Genomic DNA, 18,560 nt, shown 5'->3' with positions numbered 1-18,560 from the left:
ACTCAATAAAGTCTAGTCCTGCATCCTGTTCTCAGCCAGGTAAGAGGGACAATTTAATTGTGGAAAATTCTTTTCTTCTTGTTAGTTCTAAAGGGAATATAGTTGACTACGCTGGACAAGACACACAGGTTTTGAACAGCTAAAATTAGGCAAATGGAATTTCACTCAAACGTGTAAGTCAAGGAAGAGTTTACTTTGTGCAAGATACTGAAATAATTGTCARTGTTATTTTCAGTACTGTGTATTACCTACCTTTTTACGTACATCTCTCTAATGATGATATAGCACTGGCAAAAGAGAGCAAAGAGGAATGGAACTGAGCAATTAATGGTGGTATGTAGTAAAGTAAATGTAATGAGGACAACTATCTGCTAGTGGGTACTTCTGTACAAAAGAAAAAGAGAAAATAGATTATTTTTTAAAATAGAGCCAAATAGGAGAGAAAAAAAGGGCTAAATTTTGATTACATTGAGAATTCATTTCTTCAATTAAAATAGAAAAATACATAGGGGCTTTACGTACTATTAGTTTAGAAACTGTCATACTTTAAAAATGTTTCACGTGTCTTAATGGAACCACAAGCAAACTAAGAGGAGCGTACCATGGCCTTATTAAGTTAAGAGCTTTACTATGAAAAAACTCAAATACACTTAAATACTATGGCATATAGACATATGCACTGTGTCACATACAGGTCAAATCCCATTAGATGAAACCTCTTTCCCTGATCTTCAGCATTAGGCAACCTGTATGTTGCTGGTCATCTTAAGTTAAATATCTTTTTCTTGGTGGCAGTTCATCTGAATATTTTAGCCATTTCTGAGACCATTAGATTCACTGCTGCTGCAGTATCTTTTACAGTGCTGCCTATTTACTGTACTACTTACTTCTTTCTTTGTGTATATTCCAATTAGTGATTCCTAAGACTGTAGGATGTGTCTCATCAACTAGTGAAAGTAGGATAATATCTCTTCTGTGAGCAGCTACACAGTAAGGGCTTGCTAATTCTGGCTCTGACTGCTGTAGTCACATCTACAAAGTGTCAGCCATGATGACATTTTAATTCAGAAAGCAACATATGTTTCCTTCTCATTTATTGCGATCACTTTGAAAGTACTTACAATGAAAACATTAAAACTGTGCAATGATTCAAAATGTATTTAGTTTAGCTTTTGTGCAGATGCATGTTGTTGCGTAGTATAAGCTAATAAATTTATAAAACAGTCAGTGCTATACAAAACGAAAAAGCCAAAATTACAAAGTCTTGGATGTAAAGACTTAATTAACTATTTTGACTACAGAGTATGTATTTATATTCATTTTGTGTCTGACTGTTTTGCATAGCAATGCAAAATAGCCAAGATCACCCTAAAAGTGGTCTTTCTTAGAATATGCATTGAATAGTAATAATGATGATGGTACACTTTAAAAGTTTGGGAACTGGGAGAATGTACTGGCAGAGATCRGCAGGGCTAGGTGAACCTTTGGTCRAACCTAATGTGTTTGGTTCTGCTAATGGTAGTTCTTTTGCAGTTAGTCTAACAGTAGCAGGCTCTCTAGAAGAGAGATCCAGAGAGATMTTACGGAAAATAAGCCCCCCTTACTCTGCTGTATGTGCACATCCCTGAAAACCCTGAATGTGCCTTGTAAAAAGGATTTGGGATGTGATGGGTAAGAAAATGAAGTGCTGTGGAACTTCATGTGCTTTCTATAAAGGATTGGTTTGGTTTTCACTGACTAGGAAAAATTGGTTGGCCTTACTCTTTCCCATCAGGGATATAACCTGTGATATGTTCCTTCAGTTATTAGGGACTACGCAAGTTTTACTCCTGTGGCTGCACATTGGGAGACACTCACGGATAGCATCAAAAGAAAAAAAAAAGMTTAAACAATTAAAGYTTCTGTAAAAACACCACTAGAACGATGCACCTGCGTCCTGATCTTGGAGAGCTGGTGGCCGCCGGGCACCGGCAGCGGTCCGGTCTCCCTCTTGTGGGAGCGAAGCGGCAGGCAGCCGGGCGGCCGCGAGCGCTGGGCAAGCACCAGCCGTGCGCCGAGGGAGGCGGCAAGATGGTGCGCCCCATCCCAGAAACTCCTGAGCCCCGGGAACAGCAGCGTGTCTCCGTCGGAGCGGCACGGAAAGTAGATTTGGTGGCCAGGTCCAGGGCTTTCTGATCTGGGCGTTTGCAGATCCTCATCTCTGTTTCTAAAAATTACTATAGCTGAATATTCGATTTTCAATAGCATAGTATCGAACAGCGGCTCTTAAACTATCCTCTGGTGATTCCAGCAAATACCAAGTATTTTAAATCAGTGCTGTAAAATTAAGCTATTTATATGAACTGATGCAGTTGTGTCATTTCTGGGAACTCTTAATAGCTAATCATGTAACCAAGTTTCAAATCCAAATGTGAGTATACTGATTTTATTTTTTCCCAGCAATAATTCAGAAAAGGTTAAAGAAGGAAAAGAAGGCAAAGAGGAAATTGCAGGAAGCACTTGAATTTGAGACTAAGCGACGGGAGCAAGCAGAACAGACACTGAAACAGGCAGCTTCAACAGATAGTCTCAGGGTCCTAAATGGTAAGAAGCCAGTTTTTGCCTCCGTGTCATTAACTTTAAATGTAAGTGCCAAAAGCAGTTTATAATATCGGTAATTTATAACATAATTTGTGTGTGTGTGTGATACAGTCTCTTTTCTCCGTTTGTTTTTCTGTAACTATGTATATCATGTGCAAAAAAATTAACTGGAGAGCAAGACCAAACTAGTACAACTTTATATTATTAGCTTAACAAGTCATTTTTTTTCTCCCCCCCCCACCTCTTTTAAGCTTGAAAAATCTATTGCTCATTAATCTTTGTAGTCTAACGAAAAAAAAAAAAAAATTGTGCTGGCCTCCAGTCATTGTTCAACATTAAAAAAAAACTGACAAAGGTTGATTGTATTGTAATTCAGCATTGGAGTAACAGGTTGTAAAAAGGGCTATAAGAATCAAATGAAATATGTGTCAGTCTTACCTTTCTATGCTTCTAGACTCTCTGACCCCAGAGATAGAAGCTGACCGCAGCGGGGGCAGAACAGATGCTGAAAGGACAATACAAGGTAGGAATTTGCAAAAGGCTATAAATCTAGATCTTGCTATATGAGTTTTTCCTCAGCTTTAGACTGCTATTCAAGCATGTAGCCTACCATCTGGGCCACATCAAAACAAGTTCAAACAAGGTCAAGTTCATCTTGCTTGTTTCTAAGAGAGAATACATTCTGTGCTGATAGATTTTCTTTAAATTAATAGGTCATTTCTGTTTGTACAAAGCAATTAAAGAAGAATAATTAATTTGAAGCAATGCTGGGTTGGATCTTAGACATGCTGGATGCAGGTTTTTTTTGAATATATTTAGTTAGATTTAGGATAACAATGTTTTGAAAGATATATTTGAAACATTTCGAGGCTTTTAAGTATTTAAATGGCTAATTCAAATGGGTAACATTCAGGGCCTGATGAGAACTTCATAGCTAGTATTCAGTGGCAGATAGTGAAAGGTGTGCTTCAGTAAGCTACTTTAATGATAAGTAAACTGTTTATTCCCTTTTTGGATTTTTCATTTACCAAACGTTCTATATCCCATTATTTACATTTTAATAAAACAATTCTGCTGAGTACATTTATACATGAAATACGAAAGGGAGTCATAATACCTCCCCTGTGAATCTAAATGTATATATATTGCAAACACAGAGATAATAATAAAGAACAAATTTTTAAGATAGCATTTATAATACCTTCTGCAGTCAACAAGCTAAGGCTACCTACATGAATACTAAACAGCAAAAATAGCATTTGTTTTCAGTTGCAGATGAAGGTGTAATTTTCAAAGGCAAGCCTAAAATGATTAGCTCCAGTAATCACTCTCAATTGCTTTTATTTCGCATTTTGAAGTCAATCATCTTAACAGTATCATTTGACATCTTCTGTGTGTTATTTAATCACTTTTTCTAACTCCTATAGAGTTGTTACTGGTGTACCACAAAGAGGCTGTAACGACAAAATAAAAAATCAATGAGCTTTTAATGTGTTGAGCATACAAAGCAAATATAAAAAAAAGGCAATAAGTTCTTATGTAAGAAAAGCAAAAAAAAAGGCAATAAGTTCTTATGTAAGAAAAGCACACATGCATATACACATAGATGTTTATATTTAAAGCAAGTTACGTCTGCAAAGTCAGTAACTCAGCAGATAGATTATGCCAGATTAAAAGTTGCCTGTGAAGTGGGTATATGTCATGATGTTTTTTGTTCCAGAATCATGTTTTTCCTTCCATAAAATGTATGCCTTATTGAAAGCACCATTTGATGGAATTTGTTTAGTAAGAATCCAGTCGTTATGTTATTTTGTCACAATTTTTTTGCTGCCCTGTGCCTTTTTTTGCTACAAAAACACTGGTGAGAAGATAAACTTCTAATTTCATTGGAAGCCTTTTTATTGCACTGGTCACTGCGGTATGTGAGCTATTTGCAAAGATTAATTATTTCATCTTCAGAACATTCCTACAGCRAAGTCAAGATTGGAGTGGTCCCATTTTAAAGATGAGAAACTGAGTCACAGAAAGATTAAAGTGACAAGTTGTTTAAYTTTCAAGTAACGAGGGACATTTCTTTAGGATACACTGTGTTTTTAGCACATATGTATTCAGATTACTGTTCTTGTTCAAGTTAGTTTCAATTCTGAACTGAAATGCCAAGCTGGATATTCATAAAATCAGCAACAAATAATTAGTAAGTATGCTAGAAATATGTATTTTAAAGGACCCAATCCCAAATTATGGGAACAACATTTAGGTTTTTTAACCATGATTATTCTTTCTCTTCCAGCTGTCCTCTGCCTACTTATGCTCATTATATATATTACAATTTCTGCAACAAAYGAAATTAAGGTCTTACAGGCAACATTACCATTAATGATTACTTTTCCATTATTCATCTGTCCAAGGAAATGCAAGGAAAAGCAAACATGCAAACAAACAAACATATTATTTAATTAAAGACTGGACCATAATATAGTTTGATCATGATACTGGGTCATACTGCAAAGGCAACCTTAATTCTGACATTTTCTGTCTCTACTTTGCAGTCTTAACATACAAGTAAAACAGATTTTAGGGAGGGAAAGGAAGCAAGAAGTAGACTTAGTAGTTTCTTAGCTTATTATATTTAGCTTCACCATCATATAAAGCAGCTTGTAACTTTTAGATCTACCACATAGAACTGTATAACGTGTAGCTCTATGAAACAAATATAACAGTAGGAGGCTATTGTCTTTGTGCATCAGCCATAATAAAGGTGACAGGTTGCAGAAATAGCTATTAACAGAAGAGTAATGCTAACTATCAGGTTTCCTTGGGTTTACTGCCAGTATTGGAGGTTCCCCAAAAGCTTCCTTTACTCTGTGCCCCCTTGAGTGTGCATTCCTGCTGCTACTGCATCTCTGTGTCCCAGTTCCTCCTGGGTGTGTTTTCCTCGCTTCAAGTCCAGTTTTTGTCAATAGCTAATCTCAATCTCTTTCTTGACTCTACATTTTTTTTCCTCCTAAGCTCATAATGCCTAGATAGCCATTCTCCAAGCCTTCTCTCTGGACTCAGTTCCCTGCCACCCTGGTTATTTCTTCAGCTGCAAGTGCCTTCTGTTCTCAGTGACCCCAGTCTCTAGTCCCCGTCTCTGTCTGACCCTTCTTGTTGCCTGCTCTGCTTGTCCAGCCATTTGGGGAATCCACATGCCTCTTACATCCCCCTTATCCGGCTTTCCTGCTTGGTACCGCATCGCAGGCTGTCTCCTCCAGGTCCCCCCATCAAGCTCACGTCCCCTCCTGCTTTCAGTGCGCGTTCTGTTTCTTCCTCTGCATCAGCCTAGATATCAGGAAAGGGAGCACTGAGAGGAAAGCAAAGATAACCTCTGTATTCTTATTTCAGTATTTGACACACAAAAGGTTTGCAGAAATGAGGAGAGGCAACTGCAGGGAAAGAAATGCTTAATTCCTGCAGCCCTGGCGTAAAGTATGCTCAGTAGAGATGGATTCACTAGTGAATTTAGCTGTAAAACTACAAATTATTTTCAATGGCTGAGACTGGGATTTTTCCAAAGCTTTTTCCAGTTTTCACAGAGGCAACAAAGAGCATGTCCCTCCCATTTTTTTTCAGATTGATTCAGATTTAGATTGTGTTTCTTTATCTGTAAATGATATGTTATATACTGTACTATACACTGTAGAAGAATTATTCCATAGAATGTACAATATATTCTATAATACAGAATGTAATACTATATCTTTTATTCTTTTAGTTTCTGGAAGAAATATTTACTTGGGAAATACCTGTGCCTTTGTTATTCCTCTCAAAAGTATATCCATGCCTTTATCTATCTCTATAAATATATCAAAGTATGGCTGGAATAGTAGTGTCTTTAACAACAATCATTAATCTTACAAATTTACTGTATTGAACACGCTACGCAGTTCTATAACTAAGCAGATAAATGTAGGAGCGCTTCAGTATTCTGTGGGGAAGTGAAATAATTGAACTAGCAAGTGTAATTTTAGTATTTAATAAAATATTATGCAAAGAAATTATGATCAAAAATAAGGATTTTAAATACTATTTATTATAAATAAAAAAGAWTCCTGTCAATTGAAAATGTATTTAATGTTGATATTTCTAAATATCAGTTTTGTGAGTAAGGAATGGGGCTAATTTAAGTGTAAAAGATGATTGCATTTGTCAATAAGTGGAGTATGTTCTTTCTTTTTTTTGTGATGTGACGCTCATTCAAAATCACATTTTAGTTTATGTAAAGTCTTTTTTAAAATGAGAAAGATACATAAAAAGGGAATTTGAATATGAGACTATAAAAAAGAAGCAATAAAGGGTATTTTAGTTCTTTTTTTTAAATATGAGGTAGATAACAGTTTACGGGATTATCTATAAAATGCTAGCAAATAATCATAATAAAAAAATCCAAATATGGGGCTCAAGCATACTTACATATATTTTAACAGATACAAGCAGATACTAAGTTATTATTAGGAACTGCTGTAGACACTAGTTTTAAATGTTTTCTTTCTTGCTTTTGTTTAAAATAACAATAAAGCAGATTATCCTCTTCTCCATACATATTGTAGGTTCACTAGATGCCTATGCCTAGCTCCCAATCCGGTTTCCCAAGACCCCCTCATCCCACACAAAAAGGTACCATACAAGAAAATGTTTTGACTTTTACTGTTTTGTTACCAGACCTCTTATTAAGCAATAGAACAATGACATTTACTGACGCTCCTATTTTCTGCCTTTTTTCCATTGGCTTTTTCTTCTCCATTTGCTTACCTATCATATATTTATCTGCCTACATTATTAGTTTTTCTTTTCCTGTATAAATCTCACATTCCTAATGTTCTGTCTCCCAAGAGTTTTCCTCCCCAATCGTGTGTATGCATAATCTTCGTTCCATTTAAACACTGCTTCCTTTAAACATTACCTAAACTCACTAAAATTTTTATTTTCTACTTCTGCACTGTATTCCCTATTGACTAGTCTTTTCACATGATGTCTGTCTCCTGTCTTCCTTTTCCTAACCTCATTTTGCTGGTTTTTTGCTTTCTTCCCAAATCTGTCCTCTTGAGAACAGGAACCTTAACCAAAGTATCTGTCTCACAGGCTGCTATTTTGCTTATCTACTCCATTTCTTTCTTATTTTCTGGTAATGCTGCCTCTTTTCCACTCTCTTTCAACTCTTTTCTAACTTCCACATCCTTTCATTCCAGCTTCTGAAATCAGCTCTGTCACTCTGCACTAACAGTTTTTTCTTCTCACCCTGTCTAGCTTCATTGAATTCTCAGGCTTATATGTTGGTGGGGTTTTTTTCTCAACTTTTTTTGTGTTCCAAGAGATAATTTACCCTTTGCCCATTCTGAAAGTTTTCTTTTCCCACTCCACTCTCTCCATCAGTATTCCCCTCCTAGATGTTCTTCTCTAGCCCAGTATTTGTTCTCTTTGACCAACAATCAGGATTTCGTATCTCAGGTCCTTATTCTGTTGCAAATATGCGTATATATATTTTTCCCTCTAGCAAATTGTCAGCCTTTCTCTGTATAAATCTGTCAGTTATCTACTCTCCTTGTCCCTTAACAAAATGAATGTATGCTTTCTAAGCCTTTTCCCACAGACCATTTTTTCTGGCCTTTATCAAAGAATCACAGAATGGGTAAGGTTGGAAGGGACCTCTGGAGATCATCTAGTCCAACCTCCCCACTCAGCAGGGTCACCTAGACCATGGTAGACAGGGTTGCATCCAGGCAGGCCTTGAAGATCTCCAGAGAAGGAGACTCCACAACCTCTCTGGGCAACCTGTGCCAGGGCTCTGTCACTCTCACAGGGAAGAAATTCCCCCTCACGATCAGACGGAACTTCCTGTGCTTCAATTTCTGCCCATTGCCTCTTGTCCTGTCACAGGGGACAACTGAAAAGAGTTTGTCCCCATCCCCTTTACACCCTCCCTTCAGGTACTTGTACACATTGATCAGATCCCCCCTCAGTCTTCTCTTCCCCACGCTGAACAGGCCCAGCTCTCGCAGCCGTTCCTCACAGGGCAGGTGCTCCAGCCCTCTGATCATCTTCGTAGCCCTACACTGGACTCTCTCCAGTAGCTCCATGTCTCTCTTGTCCTCGGGAGCCCAGAGCTGGACACAGCACTCGAGATGAGGCCTCCCCAGGGCTGAGTAAGGGGCAGGATCACCTCCCTCGACCTGCTGGCAACACTCTTCCTTATGCAMCCCAGGAGACCATTGGCCTTCTTGGCCACAAGGGCACATTGCTGGCTCAAGGTCAATTTGTCATCCACCGGCACTCCCAGGTCCTTCTCTGCAGAGCTGCTCTCCACAAGGTCAGCCCCCAGCTTGTACTGGTGCATGGAGTTATTCCTGCCTAGGTGCAGGACTCTGCACTTGCCCTTGTTGAACCTCAGGAGGTTCCTCTCTGCCCAGCTCTACAGCCTGTCCAGGTCTCTCTGAATGGCATCACAGCCCTTAGGTGTATCAGCCACTCCTCCCAGCTTGGGATCATCTGTAAACTTGCTGAGGAAGCACTCCGTCCCCTCGTTCAGGTCAGTGATGAAGAGGTTGAACAGGATGGGACCCAGGACTGAGCCCTGGGGGATGCCACTAGCCACATGCCTCCAACTGCACTCCATGCCACTGATGATGACCCTCTGAGCTCTGTCTTTCAGCCAGTTCTCAAGCCACCTCACTGTCCACTCATCTAACCCACACTTCCTGAGCTTCTGTAGGAGGATGTTGTGGGAGACAGTGTCAAAAGCCTTGCTGAAGTCAAGGTACACAATGTCCACTGCTCTSCCCTCATCTACCCAGCCAGTCATTCCATCCTAGAAGGCTATCAGGTTGCTTAAGCAGGATTTCCCCTTGGTGAATCCATGCTGGCTACTCCTGATCACCTTYTTYTCCTCCATATGTCTGGAGATGACATCCAGAATGAGCTGTTCCATCATCTTTCCAGGGATGGAGGTGAGGCTGACTGGCTTATAGTTGCCTGGGTCCTCCTCCTTGCCCTTTTGGAAGGCTGGAGTGACATTGGCTTTCTTCCAGTCCTCAGGCACCTCTCCAGTTCTGCAGGACCTTGCAAAGATGATGGAGAGCGGCTTGGCAACAACATCTKCCAGCTCCCTCAGTACCATCTGGGCCTATGGATTTGTGGATGTCACGCTTTCCCAGAAGGTCCCAATTCCTATCCTATCCTAGTTTTTCACCGTGGCTGTAGACTCATACTAACAGYACAGTTACATGTAATGCTAAACGGCTTCAAACTCTTCTTGCCAGATATAAGAAAAAGAGCCACTCTGCTGCCACACATATAAAAGCTTCCAGGAGCTCCTTTTGTACTGTGTTCACAGCTTCTCGGAAGCTCTTTTTACTGGGCAGTAAGCAAGCAGAGGGTCTATTTTCCTTCCCCAAGTATCATGCAGGAAATGGAGTTGTTGAACAGTTCAAGAAATAGAGAAAAAGAGCAACTGCAACTTAGCACACTGCCTGTGTAGTCCCATATGAACTACTTCTTTTAAAGCCTTTGAGGGCTATGGAGAAAGAGTGAGAAAGAAATTGTGAATTAACTTTGCATTTGCTTAATGTGTGCTTTTTGCTGTCCAAGTACTAAGCAAAAGCTGCCCTGCAGCTGCTCTCCACATAAATAAAAATTGCTTAGACGTATCTTCAATCATTTGTCTGAAAACGTAACCTAAATTGTTTTCTGCCTTGATTTGMAACTTGTTTAATCTATTTTTCAACAAGTAAAGTCAGTGTAATAATCTCAGCAAATGACAGTCTTTGAGTCTTTCTCGCTATATTTGTATTTGAAAGATATCTATCTTAGGACTTACACACTGAAAGGGCACTGTTAGTGGTTCTGTGAAGCCTTTCCATGTACTTTTGTTTCTGATGTGAAAGTCTTGGACAAAAGCATGTCTAAGTGTGGGACAATATTTTTTATGAGATCAAAAAGTTTATTGGAAAAGGCTATTATCAAGGCTTTAAAGTCAAGTATTCCAAAATTAGGAAATGGTAGAATTAAGGTTGTCTTCCTTACCTTTGTTCAGTCTTCTTTGTGTACGCATCACGATACAATCTTTAATTATATGATTAGATACTGTATTTTTCACAGTACCCTGCCTCRTTCAGTTCAGGGGGTAAGAGGAGAGTTGAATTAATGGATTTCTGTCCAATATATTATTTATCTTCAGTGCTCAGTGTGTGTCCTCATACTTTATATAATACCTGTTGCATGTATAATTCTTTGATGATCAGACAGCATGCTTTACGGAAAAGGCATCATTACAGAACCATTTTCTCAATTTCTTTCATATGTTAAATCTTAACTTTGGCATTTCCTAGTAGTTGACTGTTTAGCTTAAAAACTTCGGTAATGTCCTAGGGTTATAGGCAACCGGTTTCCAAACATTCCTTTTAAACAGTGAACTAAGCAATCTGAAGTTTCACCATGAGGTGACATGTGACAGACAGCCTTATGGATCAAGTAAAACTTGAATCTTACATTTGCAGTGATAGAACTAACATAGTAATTGAAAAATGCATTGTTACGAGCTGTGTGACCAAAGGAATGACCATTTTGCCATTGGAGTTTTAAAGATGTTTGTTGAGATATTAAATAAAAAAAAAMATCTTGGGCTATATTTTGTGCTCTTGAGCATAGAATCTTCCTTCCATTTTTCTTGCAAACTGTATGCCTTTTAACAGTGTTCCCATCAAGCTGTCTTATTCTTGTTTCTTTCTCACCTCTGGCTTTTGTGTCAGTCCTAATACCCATTTTCAAGTCTTACAATCTCTTTTTTTCTCTCTTTTTTATCTCATAAAATCAGGCTTTTTAATGCATGTTTCTATTCATGTCTAGTCATAATTCCAACCTCTCAACTCAACTTCTTGCACCTAATATCCTTGTTAAGCAAGTTTCAGATGTCTCCATAGTACAGCATCCATTTGTCGCATATACAGTTACTTGTCAAGATTTCTTCTTCTAAGAGATTTTTTTTTTTATTCAGAGAGCTTTATCTGATTTTGTTGCCATATCTGTGTCCTCTCCTCTATTTTTTTTTTTAATTTCTGTTCTCAACTACTAGATTCTTTTATTCTCTAGTCAATTCAAATGACTTGGTCACTCAGCTTCAGTTTTGTCAGCTAACTATTTCTTGTTACGAGTTCCCTCTCACAGGCTTTTCTAGTGCCAACTTTTTATCTGTTTGTCCAACCAGTTCCTGTCATCCCCCTACCTCCCATTTTCTCTCTTTTCTTTCAAGTCCAGCTGCATCAGGCTTCTTCTAATTTCTTGATATCTTAAGTTTTACATGTACTTATGGTTGTAGACTTAGAGAAAATTATTGTGATCAATAAGGACATATTCTCTAGCACAAGACTGTTCTCAAATTAGTTAATGATTTTTTAAAAAATAGTTTTCAAACTCCTCAAATGATAGGTCATCTATTTCTTTTCTAGGGAGATTAGTTCTCTCTGCAGCATACTTAACTAAAATGTCTTTTCTTAAGATCTTCCCTTCATTTATTTTGTCCATGATATTGACTGTGGTCACTAGAATAAAGTCTATTTCTACTTATCCACTATCTGTCTATAGAGTCCCTCCAATAATTGTATCTTTTTTCCGGATCTTCTTCCTTCTGTCTTTGCAAACGCCTGCCCATTCCTATCAGTGTTCCTCCTGCTCTTACAAATCAAAGGAAATTCCATTTGCTCCTATAGTTTCTCAAAGACAAGGTCATCCATATGAATAATGCCATGTAAACCGATGGTGATATATTTGCTATAGTATAAATTAACTGGACTCAGGAAAAGAAAAACTCTTTATCCTTTATACATTTTACCAAGTATTTTTCTTGCCTTTTCTCTTACTAGGATGTCTTAGAAATATTAAATATATATCTCAACTAAATCACTTGTAAATTCTTGATTTTGATTCAATTGACGTTTGTTCATCAGTTATTCCATTTTTATTGCCACTTAAAAAATATTACGGATTTGTTACTCATTTACTACTGCATGGGGCTTCTAGCAGAAAGGGGTTTGGGTAGAGTCAGGACTCTCAAATGGATTTATCAGGTCATTTTCAGAATGAAAATACATTTTCACTTTCCTATGCAATATTCCTGATTTTCCTTCACCCATTCTAGGACTATTTCAGCTTTCCTAATACTGCCACACTCCCATTTTCCTCTTGATCAACACCCTCCTCCTCCCTGCTCCCCCTCCTTAGATATTACTTCTGAATAGCCCAAATCCTTTGCATTACTCCACTTGACCAACTTGCTGACTGTGCATGAGACCATACTGTGCATGTATGGTCTGGAGGTATGTGTCTGCTGGATGACCAGGTGGCTGAACAGGAGATGCATGCATTCTGAGGGATCCTTGACAAGCTAGGAGATAAGCGTTTTCTGCTGGACATCTTGTTGCTGCCTCTTGGCAGCTGGACAAATCAAACAGTACATGATGCTTCTCAGCAGCTGATGGGCCAAACAAATGGTTTTCTCAAGCTGCAAGAGACCCACAGCCCACCTGTTGCACAGGCCTGCTGTAAAGGTTGGACATTTCAGCAGGGAAAAGAAGTCAGGAGCTGGAAACAAAGCTGTCAGAAGTCTGGAAGGCAAAGAGATTTTTTTTCTAGATATATTGAATAACTGCCCGAGGAAACATCTGCTACTTAGTTAGGCTGCTTATGGAAACAAACAGCTGACTATCTAGACCCACACATGTATAAAAAGGTCTTCTAAAGCAGCACCGACAAAACAGTAGACTTCTTTTCTCTAGCAATTAACTTTCCTCTGAAGTTTGTCTTTGAATCTGGGGATACTCAGCCTATTATTCCATTAGGCCAGAGTTAAAAAAAAGCATTATTTTGTCAAGGACAACAACTCAGAAGTAATTTTTTCAGGTTAAGAGTCATCAATCAGAAACAAGGTCTGTCTATTACAAAGTATCATGTCTTGTGAGAGTGGGACTTTCAGCAATGTGACATAGAGCAATTTGTGGTTTTCTTTTTTTTTTCTTTTTTTTTTCTTGACTAATTATCAGGTTTCCTCCCTAAGTTTTCCACTCTCAAGATTTCTGAAGTTCCGTAAGACAACTGGTTTCAGTGTCTAGAGCTATAGTCTGCAGACATAAGATAGGACTGTCTCTGTAATGTGATTGCCATTGCCAATATTATTCTAGCACCTCTAGGTAAGAGTAGTGAGCTGAGCTACCAGAAAAGTGTGAAGAAGGCAACAGAATGGAGCAAAGCTATTGTAGTGACCCAACAGGGAGTGATGTCTGCTGTCTTGTTATTGATCCTTTTGTGTATGCCAGAGTTTATCAAACAAGTTGGTACATTTATGAAACATATGCACATACACCRTTGAATTTTAGAAACTAAGGTAGTATGTCTTCCTCGCCGTCTTGAGAACGTCTTTCACGTTCTCAAGAAAAGATATTTGCAGACGTAGTGCAAAAATGTTGCAAAGTTAAATGATGGTGTTAGAAGTTTAGTGTCTAACCCTCACTGACATTTAGTGGAGCAGCTATCCTAACTCACTTTATTAGTCCACTCTATGTTATTCTRTTTTTGCTCAGTCTTCCTAAAATATCTGTTGGTTAAAAATTGTTCCTAATCCCATAATGCACACTTATAATGTTTTACTTTCCTTCTGATTAGAGTCTTAAACTACAGCTGCTTTTTGACTGCAGTGTTCAGCACCTTGTATTAATGTCAGGGTCATGCACTTATTATTCATCTGTATAGTGCTATGCACTTCAATGAAATTATATACATAATAATAAATAACAACATTAATCTGTGTGCAGTGCCTTGAATTTCATTATTGTTGCAGAAGGAATAATTCGACAACTAGGTGCTCTAATTTTTCTACATTTTAGAAAGAACAAGGCTCTCTCCCTGTACTCTAATTTAAATATTTGCTTTTATTTTTCCTGTGAAGAATGAGCCTTACGAGCTTTAGCAGCTCACAGGTTTTAAAGAAATATGTGTTTCTGATTTTTTTTTGTCTCTAATAAACTCAGTGCAGTTCTGATTTTGTACCTAGATTGTACATGAAATATTTATAACATCTCTTGTTAGTTTGTCTGTCTTTTGTAAATAATATTTGAATACCCRTTGAGGAAACATGCAACAAAGATTTATTTTGCCTCATATTTTCTTGACCACAAATAAAAATGAGATTATCTAACAATACAGAGAAACCAAACGATAACATTTTCCCCAGCCCAGGAGTCTAGTACTTTGGCAGCTTTTCAAGCCAAGCTAATCAATTAAAGACAACATTCATTAACTTACGTAAATAGAAGGTGGTATTGATTACAGGCAATAAACAGACTATTGTTTCATACTTTCATAGGTCATTGTTACCTATGCTTTTAAACTTTTAGCTATATAATCCTGTAACAGGAGTATCACTAAACAAAGCAAATGAGGGGCACATAATTAATAAACTGTTACATATATGTTGCAGTGTATTCTTAGCTCCCTCATTCACACTCACAGACATAAACTTTTTCACATTTCCGTTGAAATTGCTATCTATTGCAATTTACATCTCGTTTTATAGCCGTATATATGAAGTAGCTGGAAATCAGATGTGTTCATGGCTTTTCTACTGAGATAAATGATTAATCAATCAGAGGCTTTCTTCCAACATGGTACTTTAGTACACTTTTAAAATATCTGTGTGTAAAATTAATGACTAAGCGTGAACAGAGTCAAATGGGAAAACTCAGGACAATAAGAACGTTAAATAAAACATGTTGTGCACCAAAGAGACTATTAAGACTCTGTTTAGAATTTTTATTTAACTTGTATTATTTTCATTCTTTTCTTCCTCCCTTCCTCCTCTAAGTTTGGGGGTATTCAAAGGAGGAAGGATGGGATGGATGAATTCTTACCTAATGCAAAGACTTCTGAGGCCACCCCAGTTGTCTCACTACCCAGGAAATTTCGATGGGTGCACCGCGCCACCATCCTGTCTACTTGTATTTCCCATAAGTAATCCATTCCCTTCATCTTCTCCCTCAGATGGTAACTGAAGCCTAAACAGACTGGTAAAACACACATTTTCAGTATGGTCTTTTCAGCTGAAAAACAAATCCCTTCTAAACAGAAGAAAATCCCTTCTAAAGAAAGAATGAAAGACCGCTTTTTGCTTTGCTTTGTTTTTCTGTTTTGTTTTGTTTTGTTTTGTTTTGTTTTAAACAAGCTAAAAATCTCTTTTCAGTGAAATGGTGTTTATATAGCCTATCATGGAACAAATGTAAACAAAGTAGATTTCTAGTCCATTCACAATTTAATTATAATCCCGTGCCCCTGTAGGTTTGTTGGGGAGCTCAGATCTTCTGCTGAGTGTAGCTGTTTAACAGTGTTAGCCTCTGCCCTGCGCAAGGGGCCATCACTTTGTTTCCTCCTTACTTTCACACTCACTGTTTCTTAGGCCCTGCTGGAAAGTGGTAACCTGTCAGCTGTAATACATACAATAATGAACAGTTTTTCTTAGTGTTCATTTTTGAAGCTACTACGGAGAATTAAAAAAGCCTAATGTTTTTGTGTGCCACATCTTATAAAGGAATTTCATCGCTAACGTTAATGTTGCATTCCTCTGTGAAGTCCTTAAGACTACATGGTCAACAGACCTCAAAATAATTCATGCTCTGAGTTTTTTTCTAAGGCTTACATTTCCCTTGGTATGACTTTTCCTGTAAAGCAAGTGTGAGAGAACTTTTATGGCAAATTAACAGCAATAAATTCAATTTTACTAAAAATACTATTATTCCATATTATTATTCTATATTATGCTTTAGAGGACTACTAGTACTACTAGTACAAGTAGTCCTTGTACTACTAGTACAAACAAGTATTTAATAAGTTACTTTATCCAGTTAGCACGTACAGGAGGAAATCTATTATAYCAGGAGAGCAAAATCTCTTTCCTGAAAAGTACTACAACCAGCGTAAGTGAAAATAAATATCAAACATGGATCAGATTTCAAATATTTTGAATTTTGAATTCAATTTAATTTAAAACATTAAATGTGAACAGGACTCATCCTATTCAGTTGGCCTTTTTGACTGCCTCAGTCACCACCTGCATCAAAAGAAGAAAAGTTCTCATAGCAAGCCATGTGAAATAATCTGCCAAGGAGAGTCTAGTCCTCACCTTATTCCTGTATATCATTTAAAATTCTGAAAAGAGATTTTATGTGTTATATRTATTTGTTATGTTAATTATAAGTTGTTATATATATTAGCATTAATTCTTATACCTTTTAAAAAGTGATTCAGTTTCCCACAAGTAGATACTTAGTACCTTCATGGTATCTGAGACACACAGGGTATCTGCACAGGGTTATCAGGTCCATGGAAGATCCAGGCCTTTCTGAAGTGGCAGCTGGAAGCCAGGCAGAATACCTAAGGCTGACCGAAGTCATACCAGATGTTGAATCAAGCCCTTTATGCTCATATAGAATACTTTTGAATATACGACATTCTAGACCTGGGTTATATTCCTTGGAGATTTATGGCTTATTTATACATTAGAAAGAAAGAAAGAAAGAAAGAAAGAATTATTATTCGATTAATGTCAAGAGGAAGGGCCATGCCACTGTTCCCCTACCATATTTAGTGGTGTCATGTAAATGTTCATGAGACAATCTTTGTGGATTTCTCTGTCCCGTTATCTATGGCTAGCTAGATTCTGCATTTCATAACACTTATCTGAGATGTRGAACCAATACTGGTAAGAAAARAAAAGTAAAAACAAAAAAAAAGTTTATTCTTAAAAAGAAATCCAAGCTCACAAACTTTCAGAAGACTTAAGATCTTGYGATACTTTGTGCTCTGTGTGACTAACCTACACTCAGACAGTAACCCTTTGGCCAAGTGGAGAACTCGATATGCATTTTTTTTTAGTGTTCTCATATGTTAGAATATTCCTGTATTTTCTCTCTTCTTTGAAACATCTTTGACTTCTATTGCTACATAACTTTCAGTATTGAAACTTTCCGTAAAACCTACCTTTTTCCTTTTTTACAATATAAATTCAATTTCTCTGTGAAGCTTTCAAGAGTAATAATATGAAGAAATATATAAAGAAGAAAGATTGATTTTAACAGAGATTCAAGAAAAATCATTTATTAAGAGCGTATGATTCTAATTGTTAGAACAAATGTGTATATTTAAGCAGAAAAAAAAATCAGACATCAGGCTGAAGGAAAGCAAGTTTTGCATAATACTTCTGAGAAACTCTTTAGGGACAGATGAGCAAGTYGTAATTTTGTAAAGCTATCAAAATTTGCTAGTCCTAAAATGGTCCTTACATTACTGTTATTTATTTTCAGAGTCACATGATTTATTATAATCTATTTCTGCATGAATGTATGTTTTGGAGAACAGAATTCCTTATCTTTTTTAACAAGTCCAGTTTTCAACCTTGGGTTCTGTCTCAGATAAATTATTTTGAGCTATGTCAGATGTAACTGAAAAGCTAGAAAAAATGTTATCGTTATAATGTCTGAACAACTTTGTAGTCTTTAATGGATTTAATCTTCACATCAGAAAATACTCCTGTGATGCAGAACAAAGCAATTATCTTTATATTATAGAGGGGCTWAGGAGCTTGATCAAGGATATGTTGGAAATCTGTGGTAGATCAGGGCACTGAACTTAAATCTTCCCATAGCTAATGTTTTCATTCTGCCCTTCATGTCTTTTCCCTCCCTTTTATATGTTCCAACATGCTTTCTCATAATATAGACATATGCAAAATTAGATAGAATTTACTCACTCAAATATTAGGCTGATTTATATCCCAAGACTGCATGTAACACATCATCTGTGCTTGCTCTGCATTTGCTCAGACTGATGGCCAGCCTCTGTAAATAGCAGGTTAATGACAAAGCGCATCTAGCGTCAAGTCTTTCCAAGTTTTTTCTTTGGTAGGT

General features: G+C 37.4%; 1 protein-coding gene across 4 annotated transcripts in view; it reads left to right on the top strand.

Annotated features, from left to right (window-relative positions):
- The window catches only part of DACH1 (dachshund family transcription factor 1), a 359,157-nt gene that overhangs the window by 318,542 nt on the left and 22,055 nt on the right, over positions 1-18,560 (top strand). For 2 of the 4 annotated variants that reach the window (XM_085309494.1, XM_085309492.1), the window contains exons 9-11: positions 2,440-2,583; positions 3,035-3,103; positions 7,170-7,236. In XM_085309494.1, coding sequence (XP_085165620.1) covers positions 2,440-2,583; positions 3,035-3,103; positions 7,170-7,192 — 236 coding nt within the window. In that variant the 3' untranslated portion in view covers positions 7,193-7,236. The remainder of the gene's footprint in view (positions 1-2,439; positions 2,584-3,034; positions 3,104-7,169; positions 7,237-18,560) is intronic. The other 2 variants (XM_085309491.1, XM_085309490.1) reach the window with 1 other exon arrangement.

The sequence above is a fragment of the Rhea americana genome, unplaced genomic scaffold (genome assembly GCF_003343005.1).
Source record: "Rhea americana isolate MKP2758 unplaced genomic scaffold, rheAme1 scaffold_3, whole genome shotgun sequence".
Lineage (NCBI taxonomy): Eukaryota > Metazoa > Chordata > Aves > Rheiformes > Rheidae > Rhea > Rhea americana.
This window is presented reverse-complemented; position numbering and strand designations above follow the sequence as displayed.